This window comes from Cavia porcellus, unplaced genomic scaffold (genome assembly GCF_034190915.1).
Source record: "Cavia porcellus strain 051 isolate PalLab524CR breed Dunkin Hartley unplaced genomic scaffold, mCavPor4.1 scaffold_10, whole genome shotgun sequence".
In the NCBI taxonomy this organism is placed as follows: domain Eukaryota; kingdom Metazoa; phylum Chordata; class Mammalia; order Rodentia; family Caviidae; genus Cavia; species Cavia porcellus.
The window spans coordinates 85,473,374-85,494,608 of NW_026947493.1; the positions used below are offsets into that span (position 1 = coordinate 85,473,374).

Sequence of the window (21,235 nt, forward strand, 5' to 3'; positions counted from 1 at the left end):
AACATAATTCAGAATATCTCATTAATATTTATTTTTATTGGTCGTGTTGGTTTTATTGAGCATGTTGAAACAATAGTATTTTAAACACACTGGGGTTAAATATATTTAAACATTAATTTCATCAGTTTGCCTTTTTTTTTAAGCATGGCTACTGGACATTTAAAACTAGGTGACTTGCGTTTGAGGCTTGGCTGTATCTAAGAAGGGCTCCCAGTTTGGAGGAGCCAAGGAAACTCCCAAAGGTGGCAGTGACCAAAGGACAAGCAGGAGTCCTCCTACTGAGGACAGTGGTACTGAGGAAGGAAGAAAGCGCAGGCCGAGGGGCAGAAGGGACCCGGGGCACCGCCAAGGACTGGAGATCAGACAGGCAGGGACACAGGGCGGGGGCGCAGGGCAGGGACCAGGGGCAGTGACGGAGGGCAGCGCAAAGGTAACCGCCAGCCAGCGCTGAGGGCTCCACCGAGGCACTGGTGTATTTCAGGACTGCTGGGGTTTCAGCAGGAAAGTTACATAGGCAGGTCTGTGCTTCAGAGAAGTCAAGCGGAGCTCTTGGGGTTGCCTGATGACCTGGAAGCAGAGGAGAGCCAAGTCTAGTTGGGGAAGGTTGTCATGGCAACGCAGGAGGGAGAAAAAGCCCTGTCTCTCCTGGAAGACACAGCAGCAGAGCTGCGAGTCCCAGGCAAAGCACCCGCAGGGCCCTGCTTTCTTCTAGTAACAGTGGTAAACACCTACTTCACATTCGTTCTGAGAACTGATCAGAGCATTTTATGCAAAGATCTTCTACATTCTAACAGTAAAAACATATTAGTGTCATAGAAAAGGCAATAACAACTTCAAGAAACTGAATAATATTTCAGAACACATCAAATACAAAGATTCAGGTTATATTTTCTCTGAAATAGACACTTAAAACCTAAAAGATGCTTTAACTATTAATGAAGTTGTCTGATAAAAGGTTTACCCTTTTCTTCATATTTGAAAAGGTAATTTCCAAAGCAGCAAACATTTTACTGTGTTCTATTTAATTCTAATACTGAAAGATTAGCACCACTTTTCCTTCCTCTAAAAACCAAAATGTAAGTGAACTAAAGGTAAGCATCAAGTTAGCCCCTTCCACAGTGCAGGGGCACGAGTGACCACACATTTCAGAGGAAACCTGGAACACTGTCCTGACAGAGTTACTTACTGTTAAGGTTTAGGACTTCCTAAAGTTATAGCTTCTATCACTAAGCCATACGCTCCAGAAAAGCAATGTAAAAGGTCGCCTGTTCTTCCAAGCATGTTCCGATATTCATGACTCTCCTAATACAGTCTTGCCTCTTCCAAAGACATAAGCCATTTTATTGGTCACTTCAGCTTACAGCATTTAACTTGGGCAACAGAGGCACCTGAAACCTAGCTTTGTTCTCGCCAGAACTCCTTCGGGAGACCAGAGGTTGCCTTCTGCACTGAGCTCACCGATGGCAACGCCAGCCGGGGAGGAGTGAGGCCTCCACAGCATCCTGCTTCTGCTCTCCTCTATCTCTTGGCTCCTCCTGTCTCCTTCTCATCTGCTGCCCCCTTACTCACAGGAGCCCTTCTTACACGGTGTGTTCTTAGTCTTCTTAAGGTTAAGAAACAGAAATTTAACTTCCTACGAGTCAAAGCTGTGCTACCCCTGCTTGTACACTCCTGTAATCTCAGCTACCTGGGAGGGTGAGGCAGGAGGATCACACATTCCAGGTCAGTTCAGGCAATCTGGCAGGATTATGTCTCAAAACAAAATATAAGGGCTAGGGATGTAGCTTGGTACCCCCTGGATTCAACCTCAGTAATGAAAAAGAAAAAAGGAAAAAAGCAATCACCCTCACCCTCTCACTTCTCCTCTCCACTCTTTTGCACATCGCATGACTTCCAGAAAACAGGAGCAGTTGGCGCAATCCCCCCCACCCTCCAGCCGGAAGTGGTCACACCTCATGCAACTAAACAGGCCTTGTTTGCCCATCAAAAGGAAGCCGAACCAACATCACTGCCACTCGTACTGCCTTAGCCAAGCCGGGGTGTCTCTCACCTGAGTTACAACCAGTCTCATGCTAACCACCCCATTTCTACTCCTGCCTCCTTCCCAACCCTCCACTCAGTAGCATGACTTTTTCATGACATAATCCACATGACGCCACTTAAACCTCTTCACAATTAACAATTAAAACCCTCAACTGCCCCGGCTCCCAAAGCCCTTGGGCGCTGCATGCTCTTCTGGCCTCACCTGGCCAGTCTCTCTGTAGACCACCGTACTCCAGCTGCGGGGATTTTATTAACTCACTGCCACCCACCTGACCACAGCTCCTTGCCGATTCCTAGCTGTTCCTGTACTGCTGTCGTGTGCAAAGTTCTCTTAGCCCAACCTAACAGGGGTAGCCGTCCTTAGGGCTTATAAATGTCCATCCAAGGAATCATCCTCTAACCACCCTTCTTTTCTGTCTCTGCTCCTCCTTTCTAGGGGAGAATTTACCAAACTTACTCACTAGACTGTAAGCTCCAGGAGGGCAGAAACTGCCGGTTAGGTTTCTGCATCTGACACAGTACCAGACATAAGCCAGCGCTCCACAAATATTTGTTCAGATAATGAACCAAGAAACAGGCTCAGTGCCTGTGAGCTTCCATTAGGAAGGAGTCCCGTACTTGACTGGGTAGCTGGAGGACAGCGACTGAAAATGGTCAGTGAGCTAAGCCACACCTCCCTGTAAGGGGATCAATGCTACAAGCTGAGCAAGCATCAGTTCCCTCTCCCTTCCACAGTTCAGAAGCTGAGAATTCCCTAAGTTAAGCATCAGTACTGAAACAACAAACATGTACAGCTCCTTAGGAAGAATGACATGCAGCTGAACAGAAGATTCACTGGAAAACATGAACCCCTAGTGCGAGGCTCTTACCTACCTCTCCTGAAAATGGTAGGACTGAGGAGAGATGGAAGGGAAAGGTAACCTTAGAAGTTACAGGCTGTCAATTCAGCTTCGGTTCCTAAATTTAAGACAACTTTTTTTTTCTTTTTTCTTTTTATAGGTACCAGGGATCGAACTCACGACCACCTGCTTGCAAGGCAGGTACTTATGCCGCTGAGCTAAATCCCCAGCCCCAATTTAAGACAACTTTTAACCTATGCAGATTTGCAGCAAGGATTAATATTTATTCTAAAATTCTAAAGTCAAAACATTTTCTGTTGCCTACATCGGTACAGGTCTCACCTATATTTAATGTATTTGCTTCTTTACATGCACTATTTAAATTAGTATCACTGATAAAATTTAAGGAAAACAAAAAAGCAACATCAAAAACAGCTCAGATCAGAAACACAGAAGCCCCTCATTCCCTTTGTTTCCTGGTAAGCTTTAAATTTTCCACTCACAAAAGTCTTAACATTCTAACTGCTGTTCACTTTTCAGCCTAACATCCCTCTTACACTGTCTTCAGACTGTACTTCCTCGATTTTACTTTTAACAATCACTTACTGCATGTATCATTCAAGCTGCCACACTCTTCCTAGAACACAGCTGGCCCTAAAAGTGGTCACTTTTAGTGGTTCCTTCTGCTCGATCAGCACCTAGGACTTTGTGGACAGAACTGCCCACCTTCATTTCTCCCTAAAATACGGAGATAATTTAGAATCTGAACTCAGGAAAGGGCTTCTGTTAAGCAGTTCATTCCATTTTATTCAACCTATTTTATGCAATCACAATTGACTTCTTTAGAAGTAACTGGCATCCAGTTTAGATTTTTTTTAATGTTTCAGTTATTTCAACAATTTTTCTAAAGCTAGAGATTCTAGTTTATTATTTTTTTTCTTTGAGATGGTCTTGCTACGCAGTGTAAGCTGGCCTTGAATGATATAGCCCAGGCTGGCCTAGAACTCACAGGGATTCTCCTAACTCTAGGCATGTGCCATCACACCCAGCTTTGAATCTATTCTTTTTTTTTTTTTTTTTTTTTTTTTTCTTTAATCGGTACCACTGAGGATAGAACTCATGACTGAGTGCTTGCAAGACAGGCGCTTATGCCGCTGAGCTAAATCCTCAGCCCAAGCTGGAAATTTTTTTAAGTGCTACTGACTGTTCCATAAAATCCCCAGGAAAAGTTTTATCGTTAGCTCTTAAGCACTAGAGTACAAAGAATATGACATGCTGCCACAAAATTTAGCAAGTACATGTGCCATAAAGATTCATGGCTGTGAAAAGCTGTCAGTCTGTAAACCTCGGGAAGAGCTCTTACTGCTGTGGAGTGGAATGCTCTTCCTGCAGTACAGACCACAAACTAACCATGACAACTCTTTCAGGCTATCCCTGAGTTACACTTCAAGGTTTCTTCTGGGCCAGTATTTATCAAACTAAGGACAATGGGCCCAAAATTGATGAGTGCACAGCATCGGGGCAGAAAGGGTTAGCCAGAGGGAGAAGGAGCAGCACAGAGGCTGGCAGAGGGCAGCGCTGGAGGTCAGGGTGTCACTGCACACACCCTAACCCTAACCCTCTGGGAAAGGCCAAACCAATGTAACATGCTCGCCTAAGGCAACTGCAGTGAGAGTCATTAACACTCTCACTTGGGAGACAAAAGTGAGTTGAAGGGTAAAGCAATGGAAACGCCAGAAGTAAAACTGGCTTTGGAGAAGCAGACAGGACTAAGGGGAGCAAAGATTTTAAAATGTCTGTGCACTTGTAAAACACAAACGTCCCAATTTGGAATGGAGTGAGGCCCTTCCCCCAGTACAGTAGGCCAGGACAGACGCAGGCCCTCCGCTCTACTTCTCTCATCCACTTGGCTCTTCCAACAAGACTGGGGAGTCAACCCCCCTCTCTCCTCCTGGGGGCACATTCTGTTCAGCTACAGCAGCCACTGAAAAGATACTACTGGCCCCAGAATAATTACTTCCAGAAGACATTAACTGTAGGCCACCACAAAATCTAAATTGTGATTCATGCAATTTAGAACGTCAAGTAAGGGCTTGGCATCCAGAAAGGTAACATGGAATTTTAATAATCATACATGATGGTCCTGTAAAAGTGGTCATGTGAGGACTGTAAACACCAAAGGATTGTTTTAAAGGAATATGAAATGTTTCAAAGATTCAAGGCACAAATTGTAAAAACTGAATGTTGCACGTTATACATAAGAATTATTGTGTAAAAAAAAAAAATTAGAATTCCCTAATACTGGCTACTGAGTCTGCTGTATTAAGGCTCAGACTGCTGTATTAAGCCTTGAGTATTGTTTACTTTTTAATTATATTTGAAGAAAGTTTAAAAACAAATATCTTCAGACTGTCCCACAAATTATAACTGTTTTCTGCCCTAAGTGGCTCAGGTGAGGGCTCTTAGGCTGCATCCACAGCACATCACGACTACTTCCTTTTCCAGAGGTACAAACCCCACTGCCCCTCCCGTTATTCCTGCCTTGTTCACTAACACAGACTCACACACAAGCACATGCTCTCCACAGCGTCGCCCCAGCTGCAGTGCTCCGGGTTCCTTGTATCCCTGCTGACAAAGTTGAATGCTCTACCTGCCTGAGTCACTATCTTCTTTTTTGTTGCACTCTGAAACTCACTGTCTTGAGACATCAACTTTCGGCATAATCGCCTGCTAGCTTTATCAACCAGGCTCATACAGTCGGAAACAGCAGTTTCAATCTTTGACTGCGAACAGTCCTCACTGGATAAATTCTCAAAACAAAAACCTCTGAAAAGCACCTAACAATCATTTTGGGTACAAATACAAAAACAACAACCCCAAAACAACCTCCCCCTACACACACACACACAAAAGACAAATTATGGGACTCAAGAGTCTCTTTTCCCTAGAGGCACAAGACTTTTAGTTCCAACACTAATGACACTGGTTTTATTCAAGGCAGAGGCCACTTACTTATCCAGTTTGATCAGACACCGCGGAAATTCAATTCTGATTATAGCACAGAACATCCCTAACCATCCTAGATGAAGGATTCCTCTCTCCTCCTCCCTCCTTTCCGAGCCCATTACTCCAGCCCAGGGCAGCGCCATTCCGGTACCTTTAGGCTGGAAGAAGCGATGTAATAGCTTATCGATCTCTGGGGTCGACCCAAACCCACAAGTCATCCTGCAAGCCAGGATCACAACCACTTGATGCAACTAACAAAAGCCACGCGCGGGGTTTTCTGGTCGAGCCCAAGAGCAGTACTGGCGATTACCTGACTCCCTCTGAAGCGACCTGAGCCACCCTACTCCTCGAAACAAAACCCGCACCTCGCCGGGGTCCCGGAGCAGCACGCGGGGACACGCGGAGGGAACGGCCGTGCCCGGCTGTCGGGGATGCGGACCGGCTCACGGCTTCTCCGCACCACTGCGCCGGTGACAGCTCGCGGGGAGACGCCGCTCCCCGGCCGCCGTGGGAAGGCCCGTCCCCGCCACCCAGGACCCTGAACAACTTCGGACTTTCAGGCAGCGGACGTACCGAGCGCGCTAACTTCTCCCCACGGCGCCTTGGAAGCGAACAGGACCCGCGGAGAGCCGAGGCTCGCGGGGGCCGCGGACCTGGGGGGCCGAGCCGGGGGCGGCGGCGGACGCGGGGCGCGCCACAGCCGCGGGACCCGGCCCCCGGGAGGGGCTTCCGGACCGGCCCACCGGGCGGCGCGGGACGGCAGGGGCCGTGGGGGCTGCGGGGCCGACCCGGCCCGGCGCTCCCCTCCCCCGCCCTGGGGCCTTTGTCCCCCGGGCCGGCCGCTTTGTCCCCGCGCGGGGACGGGGACGGGGACGCGAACGGGAACGGGGGAGGGGACACTCACCGCTCCGCCCGGCCAGCAGCAGCCACAGCCGCAGCCACATCCACGCGGGGCTCCGCCGCGAGCCGGGCGGCCGGGCCATGGCGCGGGCGGCGGGGCTGAGGCGCCGCGGAGACCGAGGAGGAGGAGGAGAAGCGGGCGGCACGCGCCGCGGCCGCCGGCTCCCCGCGCTCTCCCGCCGCCGCCTCCGCGCGCCCGCGCCCACCCGCGCGCGAGGCCCACGCGTCGCCCCCGGGGGCGAGGGGGGAGCGCGGGGCGCGGCGAGGGCGAACGGGGCTCGGCCGGGCTCGGGCTGCACCGCGCGCACCGCCGCCGCCGCCCGCCAGACGGACGCGCCGCTCGCTCATCGCGCGCTCGGCGATCCCACGCCCGCCTGCCCGACGGCCGCGCCAGGCAGCGCCAATCGATGCGCGAGCGCGCGAGGGGCCGGCGGAGGCCGACTGGGACGCTGGCATCCCTGCGCCCTGCGGTTGTGGCCCTGGGGCCTCCGGGCCAGCCGCAGCTAATGCGTCTCCACTGGCCTTCCACCGCTGTTTGTGTACTTTCAGTACTGGGCTTGAGCCCAGGGTCTTTGCACTGAGCTACATCCCCCGTCCATTCGTGGTTTACATGTTGAGACAGGGGCTCAGTAAGTTGCGCAGGGTGGGCTTGAACTTGCAGCCCTCCTGCCTCAGCCGCCCACAGTGCGGGGATTCTGGGCCTGCAGCGCGCTCGGGGCTGCACCTGAAACCCGCAGGGCACCATTCCACCGTGTGCGATAATCTCTGTCTCTAACAGCCTGTGACATACTAATGCTGGATTTTACAGATAAGAAAAGGAAGCCTGGAGAGGTTAAACCATCCAGAAGATGTAACAACTAGATCTTTTGGATCGATTTTTTCCTCATTGCAAAGTCCAGGCTGCTTCCGCTCTACCCCAGGACAGTGGAGCACAGTGTTTTGAGCGTAGTATGGAAAATGGTCAGTTCTAAACCAGACTTTGTGGGGTGCGTTACGCTGTCCCTTCAGCTCCTGCTGAGTTGTTCCCTTCAAGACTTTTTTTCATCTGAAACGGTCCTCCAGAATATAAAAGCAAACCTTTATTAACAAATATGACAACATCCAACAATTAGATCTGGTATCATTGGGCAAAAGGAGAAAAAGCACAACTTCAAAACGTTTTCCATTCTCTTTGGAGAAAAAGCAGCAGCTTCGGCGTTCTGTTCTTCACTCACCAGCCTGCAGGTGTCTTTTTCTAGTTTCTAGGATTCTGAGCACCACTTGACTCTTCAGATCTCTTTCCCTAAATTGGGCGGCTGTGACAGCTGTGTTTTGGGCCAAACACAAGCAGATCAGACAAGCAGGTTGGACTGCAGCACCTCAGCGTGCACGCACACACATAGACACACACACACATACACACACACACATACACACACACACACACACACACACACACACACACTCTGTATCTGCTTTAGTCCCATTCAAGGTACTCTGTCCCCAAGATGAGACACACAGTGCCTTCCTCGGTCTCTTATGTCCCTGTGCTTATTCCTGATACGTCCTGTTAGGTTCTCAATCTATTAGACTGCCGAGCCCCTTTAACACTATCAAAATTTAGTGAGACCTCCAAAGAGATTTCATTTAGGTGAGCCTTATCTGTTGATATTTGCTGTTTAGAAATTAAAACAAATTTCTTGAATATTTTAAAATTATTTAAAATTTTAAAATTGCAAATGTATACTACTATTTTCTGAAAAAACAAATTTGTAAGAAGACCAGAATTGTTTTCCATCTTTGTAAGTCTCAGTGTCTGGCTTAATGGAAGACAGTTGGATTCTCTTATCTGCTCGTACATGCAATCTGTTGCAATCTGTTGGTTTGGTTGAGCTATATGAAGAAAATCCAGACTCATATGAATGTATAAATTCACTAAGGTAGGACCTCATGAACCTTCCTGAGACAATTTCAGAAACACCATCACCAAATAGAGTCTGAGCATCTCTCAGCTGAAATCCAAAATGTTCCAAAACATTGAAACTGAAACTTGAAGAGTTTCAGAGTTTAGATTAAGGACACAAAGTTGAAGTACCTTTCTTAGTGCAAACAGCTCTGAAATTTAAATTTTTCCAAGTCCAAGCATTTCAGAGAAGGGACACTCAGTCTGTACAACTTTGGAAACTGTTGTTGTAGAAATTGTCCTCACACCTTTCAAATCCACAAACATGGTGTGTCAACTGGAAAAGACCACTAAACAGATCCGAAGGTGTGTATCATAATGGAACATGTTCGTGCCTTACAAATCTAATGGAACATCAGACTTTGTTAAGTGATAAGACACAGAATAGTTACCCTTTTGTCACCTACTCTATGTACCTTGCTATCTAAGTGATTACACCAACGAATTCATATGAGGAAGAAGTCCACCACAACTGGAGCTACCCAATACTTGGTGCTCGTAACAATTCCACTGTGGCGCACTACTAATTTTGTTTGAACAGTGTTCTAACCTGAAGCCTATAAAGTATAAGTCCCGGGGCGCATTTGGTTCTTAATCTAGGTCCCCTTGGTCCATAGATGGCCTTCAAAGGATCCCATACCTTCTAAGATTGTATGTAAATTTTGTGCTCATTTACCTATAAAAGGGAAAAGATTAATAAGAAACATTTAAGAAGCCAGCTCCTTAAATTTCTTCTTAGTTTCTTTTCCAACCTGCCCTCAAGCTTCTCAAGAACATGTAATTAGCATCAGAGAAGCATACTGAGTGCTTCTCTTTCCCTTGACAGATTCTGAGAAGGATGACAATCATCCACTTTATAGAGATGTGGCTCTAAACAATCAAAATCCTTTTGTTTGATTTTGAATTTCTCTTTCTCCTTTGTTTACAGTCACACACAGCAGTTTAGTTTTTAATTTTGTCATCAGTAAATGTTCATCCCAGCCTAGTGGTGATCCTGCTCTGTCTAGTAGCATTCGAGACTCTCACCGACACTGTGCTAGTAGGCTGGGAATGTCAGTCTACCACTCCAAGCATCACCCTTTATTGGAAAGAAACTGATAATTGTGGATTTTCTATTTGGCCAAACAAAGATAAATCTTTTAACTGCTTCTCAAAGAATATTATTTTAAAAAAAAGAAAAGCAAACTTGAAGAACACATATAAATCACAAAAGGAAAGAAAAATATTTAAGTATTACAGTTAAATAAATGAGATCTCTTTACAAACAAACTGTAATTACATTAGTGTTGAATAATACAGGGTAGCAAATGGGAAGATCAGTCTAGAATCTAGGCGGTGTCTATACCAGTTCCCTAGCACGTGTGTTATTATGATTATTATTATTGTGTTCTGTGCACTGACATCATGTCCAACCAGGTATCAGGCAGGTGTGCTCCTGATCTAAACTGGACAGTTCAAAACAACGTAGAGTTAGTTTTCTTAAGTGTAAAACCAGACCACAGAGCATGCATGAATTCAGTAATAACATTTATCTCTTGAGGAAATATGACATCATCTCCCCCACTAAGAAAAAGCAGTGGAGAATCACCTATAGCCGTTGGGAGTTATAAGGAAATACTCCGAGGCTGCCTGCTGTTGCTTGAGTACACATTTCTAACTGCCTCCTTTCACAGTTAAATCCTTGTCATGATGACGATGTGAACCAACAAGGTACACACAGCGTGTGCTCATCCGGGGCCCTGTGTGCCCATCAGTGTTGGATTTGATGACTGATGGCTGTTTATCAGTAAGCAGTGCTAATTTCAGTCATATGTGACTTGTTCATTAGTACTCTGCTCAAGCCCAGAAAGAATTTGGAACTCCCCACTGTATTTGGCAAATATGGTATACGGTGGATAAAGGCTGGACAGAGCTGAGGAGTTTAACAGGACTGGTTTGGATCGGAAGGTTGACGCTGGTAGAGAATGTAACTTCCTACATTTCGGATTCCGTCCTGCTAAGTGGGACGAAATGAGGCACCCCTGGATTACAGGAATTTAGTGAAATGGCAGTCGCTGCTGATATATACATTGAGCCCCTGCAGGGTGCTACAGATTTAATCCTCAGATAATCCTATGATATCCACACTTTGCCTTTATTTTTAAAGAAACAAGCAGACAGAGAGGTCAGTGATTTTGTTGAGATCACACAGATTGTGAAAGTCTAGCATTTAAACTCAGGCTCATGCATCCCTTCATCCTACACGCTGTGTGCAGAGCTCTGTGCAGTCCTAAGCATGCAGGCTGTGCTCCAGAAGGACAGCCACTCTTACTGACCCCACCAGGGATAAAAGCAAGACAACCCTCCCCCCATGTCATACAATTTAAAATAAAATCGATAGCTAGTATTTTCTACCTTGTTTCTCAGAAGTAGCCAATACTACCTTTTATTCTGTTAAATCAACCCATATCTTTTCTTTCTTAATTTTTAAAATTTAATTTCCTTTAATTTTAGCAAACAGTACTGATAAGATGAAGCACGAATCTGACTTTTTGCTACCTGTATGAAATTTTTCCCCAGTGACCCTGGAGTCATTATTTGGAGTTTCCTTTGAAGATCAGAGAACCCCAGGTTGCTTATTGCCCTAATCTTCAGAAAAGATCTGTAAGAGAATTTTCTGATCTCAAAGAAGACATCAAATCATATGAAACTCTCAGTTACTAGGACGCGAGGACAGAGGTCATTTCCACTAAAGAATAGATTACTCCAGCTTCGTCATGAAAAGGAGCCTCTGCTGGAGATTCTCAGGCGGCTCTGCGTTTCCAAAGTGAACCACCTGCGCTGGAAAAGAACTGCAGAGCCTTTGGAGTCCTCTGGTCCTCGGCCCTGCTTGCACAGCAGGCAGTGAGAAAGAAATTGTATCAGAAGCACTTCTGCGTGACAATTTTTTTCTCGTACTCAATAAATGAGTTAAAAAGCCAAAAGGAAGGAAAAAAGAGCTTTACACTTAACTTATTGCCATGACTTCCCCCCATATTATTATGAGCTCTGCTTATGTCTATGAACTCCAAGTCCTGAGACGGTTAATTGATTGTTGAATGCTCACGTGTACACACTGCACAGACTTATCAGCCCTTGAGATGCGTGGCTGCTGGTGGTCACTGGTCAGGAGCAGGCAGGGAACTAAGAGCTGCGCCAGCAGGCTGGTGACTGCGAAGGGCACAGCCCTAGGGTGGCAGGGAGACTGCCCCTCCTGGCTCTGGCTCCCTGCAGCTCTAGTCTTCCCCACGCACCAGAGAAATGCAACTCCCAGTCTGCCAGATGTCAGAGGTGCTGAGTTCATGTCCTCTGAAATCAGGGAATGAATTTCAAAGGACAAAGATGGGTGAGGGTAGGAGGGTTTATTGGGAAGTAGGACTCCTGAGATACAGGAGGGGTCTCAAAGGGATTGCCACCGAGGCCTTTTGTCAGAGGTGATTTATACAGCAAAGTCACAAAGGGGTCAAATAGCCATGAACCTGTAGGAGCTGCTTTAGCTAAAATTGGTCCACAAGGAAGCGTCATGCAGCAAAGGTGCCTGGAAAGAACAAATGCATTTCAGAGAAGGGATGAGTCCAGTGCCCTGGTCACCCTACTGGGTGACTGATGTCTGTCTGGACTTCCTGGGCCAGGTGGTGCTAAGTACAGTATGATTCCAAGATACTGCTGATCCCGTGGAGGCCTGCAGGCATGGCCACTTCATCTTTATCTTGAGGCATGGCCTTCTTCAGGTGCGCCTCAGCCACACTTATGATGTCTTTATTTTTGGGCTCATTTCCTTGGGCCTGTGTATTAACTGCTGTCTAACTCAGCTGCCTACACCGCTGGCCCCAGGGACCAGGCTTACAGGGATGAGTGGGCTGCTCCACACACGGTCCTATTGCATCACTCTAGCGTGTCCTCCGGAAGTGCCCCTCACCCTGCTGTCCACCTCACCAAGAGGTCAGTGACTTCCTTGGGAGCCTGTTCTAAAACCAGCATCAGCCATCCTGTCAGGTCACTTGATGGGCAGCCATGGACTGGGTAGAGCCAGGGCACTGTCCCAGCATGGGGAGGTGGCCCATCCCTCTGTTAGCCACCAGTCTGGTACATTTGTAAGCAATAGAATCGAATCAAATATTTCATTTGCCTGTCTTCACTGAGGAAGAGACAGAAGGTGAGTGAGTAGGAGAGACAGGCAGGACCTCTGTGTGTTTTGTTTGTTGTCACCTGAGTGAGGACCTGTCACAAAGTGTGCTCAGTAGTCATTCATTGGTTGAGTGAATGGATGGAGGAACTCTGGAGTGAAGCAACTCTCTGCGGTAAATGAGACTTGAACCAGTTAGACAGGGTCACACAGAGAGAGAAGACAGACGCTTGTCCTAACATTATGCCCAAGTGGCCCTGCTGGGTTAGGCGCTCCACTCTTTATGCTTGGTCTTAGGAAGGCGGAATAATCTACTGCAGGGCGCACCTCACGTCTCTTGTGCTCATATTCAAGATTCTGCTCAATACAATTTAAAAACTCTTCTGTTACTAAAATCATTGTTTTCTACAATTTTATTATTAATGTTTAATATTTCCAATATGCTAGCTAAAAATGGGCTTCTATGGCCTCCATTAGTGTTATATGACCTGTAAGTTGGACATTATTTTATTAATTATTAAAATAAGTAAGGCCTTTGGTCTCTAAACCTCAGGACACTCAGAAACCATTAGAAAAGAAAGCTTTGCAAAGTACAATATTGTAGACAGCTGTGAACTAAGATCTTTCTTAGGTGAGCAGAGATTCCCTTTCTGTTGTCTTGAAGCAACCTGATCCCTAGCCTCAGTTTAGAAGGTGACAAAGTCAATGTCCACAATAAAGTTAGGATCAGGGAGCAGAGGGGGAAACTGCAGTTCATATTCAAGATGTATTCACTGTTTATGAATTTCAGGGCCATCAAAGATCCTTTTCCCACTTCAAAACTCTAAAGTAAATTGTTTACTATTTGTCATTTTCTGTTATCAGTATTGCCTTCTCCCCATTAATGTATACTTGCTAAAGTCATTGTTCAGCAAAATAAAATCAGATCTCTGAAAGTGAACTAGTGTATCACTGAGATGTTACGAATAGTTCCTTTATATTTCTGAACACTTAGAATATGCTGGAGATCGTAGACCCTGCAGTAGCTGAAGACATTTCCTGTCTCATTCACTTTGCAGTGGACGGCCTATGCTGTCAGGCTAGTTATCGTAAAGGCCGAAGGATTGATGATCTAGAGTCTTCAGCTGTGCTTGTGGCTGCCTCTGTGTCCTGAATCAGTTCAAAACAGGTACCTCTCATGGTCATCTTGACTTTGGGGGAGAGCCAGAAGTCACACAGTGCCAGTTCTGGTGACTAAGTCGGATGAGACACCATAAAGCTTTTACTTGACAGAGATGGCTGGAAAAGTTTTAAATCAATTAAAAACATCAAAGCAGCCACAAAAAGACTCTCATGAAAGAGGACTCCACAACTGCTTCAGAAAGTGGCAAGAATGGTGACGTAAGTGTGTTCAAAGTGAGGGGGAATTTTGAGGGGGACTTCACAGCAATGTGCCTTTTACCGTAATAATTCAGTTTTTAATGGAAGCATTCGCCAGATGTTTGGATCACAACTTGTGTGGGCACAAAACTCACTCATGCAGCAAATATTTCCTGATCGTCCATTGTGTGCGAGTCACTGTTCCAGGTGCTGGAAGAGCTCCGAGAAGAGTCATGCTGACTGTCACGGGGAGGAACACACATGGGAGCTACACCAGAACTCCGGGGGAGAATTGGAGGCGGCCTCACCCAGAAACGTACTGATTCCGGACATGCAGGATGGTGCGAACTGCCAGGAAAGAGAGAGGTGTGGGGGATTACGGGAAGTGTCCCAGATAGAGGAGCATGGAGTAGAGACAGGAGAGAAAGGGCGGTGTCTGGGGATGTAAAGTGATATGGTCCTGCTGATGAGAGAGAGAGAGAGAGAGAGAGAGAGAGAGAGAGAGAGAGAGAGAGACAGACAGACAGATTTGTAGGTATGGGCAAGAGAGGAAATTGACATGTAACCAAGTTATATCCTAAAATGCCACAGAGGACCTGCAAGTGAGTGTAGGTTTCTCTTGCCCACCTTGGAAGAGTGTGGAGCAGAGTCCTCCATGCAGACCAGAACCTGGAGTAACCAGAGTGGGAGCAAGGAGAGGAGTGGAGAGAGGTCAGGTCAGGAGGATGGAGCAGCAGCAGCCTGGGGAGAGAAGGGGGAGGTGGACATCCAGGGCAGCAAGAAGGGGGACGGACAACACAGCCCGCAGTTGTGGCAGACAGCACCAAGCTCTGGGTTTGCAGGCTGAGCACCTGGACTGTGAGAGGCCTCGGGTACCTCAGGGATTTGGAGGGTCTGGGCTTGAAAGGAGGTGAGGGTGACAGTCCTTCAGGACCCGTGGAGGAGCCAGCGATGGGGAGAGTGACAAGGAGAGGTTGATAAGCAGCGAGAGCTGACAGGCAGCTGGCTCTGCAGAGCCCGCAGAAGCTTTGCATGGGGCAGAGGACAGGGAAAGTGAGTGGGGCTGAGCGGAGAGGACCCACAGACCTACCTGCCCAGGAGAAAGCCTGGGAGCAGGAGCCTCCCCTTTAGCCCGCAGCCAAATTCCAGCGACCCCTGGAGGGTTCCGCAGCCTGTGTAGCAGCACTCTTGGCTTTGAATTTAAACTCAGGAATTTCTGAGTCCAGGACAGAGCTGTGCGTGACTGTCCCTTGTCCCTTGCCCTGCCCACCGGAGCCTGCTTAGCTCTCTCCCAGCCTCCCGCGTTGCTCTTCCCTCTCCTTACAACTGCTTGACTGTTCACGGGAAGCTGGGATTTTGGGATGGCCTTTCAGTGGCTGGGGGAGGTTTGGGCTCAGGGTTTCCCACTGTCCCTGTGAGATGACCTCTCGGCACATGAATGCCACCGGCCGTGGAAGACAGGTTGGTGCAAGAATGTCTAATTTTTCCTCCAACAACCATACTAAACCTTTTTGTAAAAGGTTGTGACGGAAAGGTCACAAACATTTAATATATCAGTAATGTTCCTTCTGGAAATTATAATTTTGGCTGATAGTATTTCAATGTACTTAGTTGCTAACATAATAGCCAAAGAACACATATCCTTTATCTCGTTGAATGCCAATTACCCTGTCACTGTTTGCTTGCAGCTATTGGAACAGCTTCAAATGGGGCTCAGGACAGACAAGTTCAGCTCTGGGAGGCAATCGGTATCCGTGTCTACCGAATCAGCTGTTTCCTGTTGGATTTTTTAAGCAATATTAATGACTGACTTCTGTACAGCCAAGTAGTTTGATCATGCTTTTTATTTAATTCAGTTTAGGAGAGGAAAACAATCTCATTAATCATTTTTTAAGATGCAGTTTATGCATGCAGTACAGACACCACATTTCCTGAAATGGTTCTCCATTGAAATTCTCTGATTTAAAAAAAAAAAAAAAGAGAGAGAGAAGCTAAGTGGAACAATTGTGTTTTTCCAAAGCAAAAGTAGATGACAAGAGGACCTGCCTTTTCTGATCTGCGGTGGAACATCATGTTCGGTGTATCATTTATAATGTGCTGTGCTTTTGTGAGTATGTTTTGTGTTTCATGTGACTGAGTGATGCTCTTCCTCTTCTGTTTACATTTAAGAGTCAGGGAACAAAGTTTCCAATCAATGATGGTGTACAGAGGTTCTTGGATCAGAAGCAAGGAGGATGCATACCTGCCTAAGGACCTGTTCACCAGCAAGGGCCCAAAACCTGCTTGGGTGCTGGTCATAAAGCTCAGTAACAAGTTTTTGAGGCCAAGAGACAACTGGTCAGCAAGGCTTTCTGTTTAAGTTCAGGTTGTGGTATGTAAGAAATTCAGGAGAAAAATCTGTAGTACACCTCTCAGTGATGTGAGTAGGATAAATCGGGTCACTGATAATAGCTATAATATTTAGCAAAAACTACTTTCTACGAAATAGAAACATTGGAATGATAGAAATTTATCATCAGAAGAGAGCTGGGCACAGGGATGGTGGAATACCAATAATCTACTCAGGACCTGGTGTGATTTGATTTTCTCTGAGGTGCCGTCAGGGACCATTAACTAGAAGAGACTTTCATAGAATCCTAAGACTGTCAGAGCTGACAGGGTCATCTCTAGTTCTCCGTCCGAATTTCATAGGACTGGAAACCCAGGAAGTATTACCCAAGGGTAATAATCATGCTGTGCGAATTCTGGTGAGGGACACGAATGTTTAGGGAACTGGGAACCTGGAACTGGACCTATAGTCTCAGAGACAAATTTAGTAACACGTGATGGGGAGCTGGAAGGTCAGTGCCCGGATGGGCAGAGACCCTGATCCTCCAAACCAGCCACTATTTATTGGCTGTATACAATGCAATGGGTGTGTACAGTGACTGAAGGGGCTAGTGGAAGATGCCAGTGGGCAGAAGAGGTCAGGGACACTGCAGGCAGTGGATGATCCTGGGATGACTCAAGAGGGTGGAGATGATCTTATGCTAAGAAAGATCTCACTGTGGAGTGTTCTTTTTCATTTTAGTAGTCTTGGTTTAGTCCTAGTGAGTGGGAGAGAAAGGCCCACCTCTAAGAGTTAATGAGAAGTCTCAAACTGTGATACCATAACCCTAAGCCTCTGTTTATCCCTTAGGGAAGGATGCAAAATTAGCCACTGTGAATTCGTAGTCCCCAAATCTGGGTGAGGTCTAAGTAGCACACTGCTGTCAACAGAAGGCCAGTCAAGTAGGACTTGGAAATCCAGGTAACTAATGGGTCCTTGGCAGGTGACATTGACATCAGCCATTCATCCTCAATCCAGAGACAGGTGTTCTGTCCCTGAAACAGAGGGAAGCTTAACAAAACCAGACAGGGCTCCACTTCTCTAAAGACTGAGATACCCGGTAGGTTAAACCTAGATCGTGAGTATTGAATTAAGAAAGGGTCCAGGCTGACACTGTAGCTTCAAATCAAGAGAGATTCCCAGCCCTGGGGCACAGGCCAGGACTGATAACTGAAAAGTGGTGTGTCCTAAGATGCTAAGACGGAACCCCTACAGTATTCTTCTTCTAGGGAGGATTTTTCTAAAAAAGGAGTATGTGAAAAATGAAAAAAAGTCTCAGGAAATACATTTGGCCACTTCTAACATCCCAGATGCAACTTATTCAAAGTTTTGTGTATTATCAGGTTTGTTCACATTTAATAGATGTCCTACAAAACACCCCAGAGTAGGCAGCTTATAAACAATTCATTTCTCACAGTCCTGGAGGCTGGGGAGCCCAAGGTCAAAGCACCAGTAGATTCCGTGTCTGGTGAGGGCCTGCTTCTGGGTCCCTAGTCTGCCATCTTTTCTCTGTAACTCTCATGGTGGACGGTGCAAGGAGGACCTCTGTGGTCCCTTTTTTAAGGGTGCTAATCCCATTTCAAGGGCTCCGCCCCTCCATAGCCATTTACTCACCTAAGATCCCACCTCTAAATACCGTCATATGTCTACTAGGATTTAACCTATGAATTCTGAGAATACTCAAATATTTTATCTATATCAACAGATGAACAATCTAGGAATTTTACTCTAATGATTCTCAACTATGTCTTAGATTAGCAAAACAGGATGCAAAGAGAAGTAAAAGAAAAATTACTTTTTCTGTATTTATTAATAGTATTAATTAGTCTCACAAATTGCAACACATGCATTTATATAGAGAACTTTAAAACATCACTCTTGCTTTTATTTCCAGAAACAAGAGTAGGGAACAGTGTAAATATAAGATTGGAGGTGAGTGGGGTAATTTATGTGGATTTGGGATTAGTATTATTGAGTTTAGCATCTACTGAGACCCTCCCAGGTAAAGAAACAAGGAATGGAATGCTAACACGACATAATGGCTAATGTTGCACTTTGACTTGACTAAGCTGTTAGTGCACAGTTGTTTGATGGGGGACAAATATAAGTGTTGCCATTGTTACAGGCAGCTGAGCTAATTAGAAATATAGGCAGTCAGACAGGGCTAGGCCCTCAAAGGAGCCAGCACAGAGGACCAGAGGGCTGGTGACCTTGGAGGACACACACACCTCTTGCTGTGGGCCAGATGTTGCGACAGAAGGAAAAACAAATGCAACCACCCTAAATATAAACCTTAGAGATTAAGTCTGAATCACCTTGAGAAGTCAGGAGTCACCATTCCAATCCCTAGGGAAGAGTCACTGCTCTCTAAGAATGTCCGCTTTCTATGTGACTCTCTTCCCTATTTGCTCCTATTTTAAGCAATTTTACCTGAGCAATTAATCTTATTGGTTGACCACAGTGCTGTCCCACTTTAGGCCCACTTTGCAAATTCCCATTTTCCCCCACCTTTGAGTCATCTAATCTCATGATTTTGCTCTATAAAAGTTCCTGGAAAAACAGAATCTTTGGCAACCCATTTGGGACCCCTTCTGTCTCTCTCAGACAGAAGCTTTCTCTCAATAAATACTTCTGCTCTTGACCTCTGTTGTTCCTAAAATTCATTCTTCGATTTTAGAGAAGACAAATTTGCTCCGGATATAGTAGGTTGGGAGTTTCATTCCCCTATATCACCATGGGGGTATTTTAAAAATATGAGTAATATTTAAATTAGTAGACTCGAGTTAAGCAGATTTACCCTCCAATGAGAGCGAACTTTGTCTAATTCATTGCAGGTCTGAAGAACAAAGCCTGCGGTTTCGAGAAGGAGTTCTCTCAGTCATAACACAGAAATCCTGCCTGAATTTCTATCCTGTTGTCCTTGGAATTTGGATTCAAGACTGCAAAAAACAACTCTTGCCTAAATTTCAACTCTGCCAAGCTGCCCTACAAATTTAGTATTTGCCAGCACTTACAGTTACAAGACACAATTCCTAAGACAAATCTATCATCTATCATTTATTAGCCGTCTGTCCTCTTGGTTCTGTTTCTCTGCAGAACCCTCAGAAACACACATGACCTATTTTCGTATTAGCAACCAATCAAATGCTCAAAAACCTGCACTATCTCAAATAACTTGGACTGGTTAAGCCAGTGGCATTTGGATTTCTTTTCTTAACAATAATTAATTCTTTGGTTAGTACATGTTTGTAGTGTATAATGTCTACCTTCATCTCAGGAGTAGGCGGTTGTACTTACCCTAGTTTAATTCTTTTTATTCCCCTTCCCCTTTCAATCCTTCCCCTGACTCCAGATTCATTTCTTCAGTTTTCATTTTCTTATTTGTGACACACAAGGGTCACATTCCCTGTGGGTGGGTGGCACACAGGCCACATGACGCATCTTCATTCTCTCCCACATCTCCTTTCCCTTCCCCTCCTCCCAGGCCTCTCTCGGCCCCTTTCCCGTTTGCAAAAGATCTCCCTGTTTCCTGTTTCTTTTAAAAGCATTATCAGGAAAACAACACATCGCCATACGTCGTACTTCAATTTCTCAAGCCAAGGCCTGATTAGTTTTGCCCAAGTTTGAGTCACTGTAAATCTTGCATCTGCTGAATTCCTGCCATTTTTCCTCTCAGTTCTTCGAGCCAAGTTCTATTGGGAATATGTCAAAATACTGGGAGACGCGGCTGCTGTGAGAATCTGAGATTCTGAAGGTCACTTTTTCTGATCAGCACATATTGCCAAGCATTTATGTTTTGAAGATGGTAACAGCCAATTGATTCATTATTTGTCATTAACCACAGAACTTTTAATTAAAATAGGGATTTAAAAAGTCTTCACTCATTTTTTTTATATAACCTTATCATATAAGGTTGAATAGAAGCTAAAAGGATCTCAGATTTAGCTTTCTGGGTTTAGAAATAAAATATAGAAAAATTAAGTGATTTTGAGCAGTGATTTGTTTTCAATCACCCGACACATGGAATTTTAAAAAATGTTTCATATCATGTCATATTCACTGAAAACTGTCCAAGGGATTCTCACTCATTTTGAAAAAAAATCAAATCACTGAACTTAGACAAACTACTGCTTGATCTGCCTCTTCATTCAGTGTCCTGGTTAACCTTGTTCCCACCAGCAGCTTCCTCCAGGACGTTCATGTGAGAGGGAGAGATGCTGAGGTTCCTAAGGAATGGGCCCCTGCCCTTGCTGGGGCTGGCAGTACTGAAAGCCGCAGGCTGGACTGGCAGGCTGGAGACCAGAGAAGAGTTGAGACTACAGGGAGAGCTCAAAGACAGAATCCCTCGTGTGGGGAGCTTCTGTCTTTGCTTTCAAGGCTTTTAATAGATTGGATAAGACTCACCTACATGGTGCAGGCAGGACAGTCTGTTCTAATCAGAGTCTACTGATTTAAATCTTAATTTCACTTAAAAAAAAGAGTTTCAAAACAACACATAGACTGGTATTTGATTAGGTGACTGGAGGTTGCAGCTTACCCACTGATGCTTCAGATTTACCAAAACAGCGGTGAAGTTTGAAGAAACGGGCATCTGAATACACGTGCAGGGCTGTGGCGTGGCCCTTGCATGATTG

At 45.8% G+C, this 21,235-nt stretch overlaps 1 protein-coding gene across 2 annotated transcripts in view; it reads right to left on the bottom strand.

The window, feature by feature from the left end:
- Nucleotides 1-7,130, bottom strand: part of Lrp12 (LDL receptor related protein 12) — a 74,429-nt gene extending 67,299 nt beyond the window's left edge. Inside the window, exon 1 of one of the 2 annotated variants that reach the window (XM_063257765.1) lies at nt 6,793-7,130. In XM_063257765.1, the coding sequence (XP_063113835.1) occupies nt 6,793-6,871 (79 nt within the window). In that variant the 5' untranslated portion in view covers nt 6,872-7,130. The remainder of the gene's footprint in view (nt 1-6,792) is intronic. The other variant, XM_063257764.1, reaches the window with a different exon arrangement.
- Nucleotides 7,131-21,235: the final 14,105 nt, after the last annotated feature.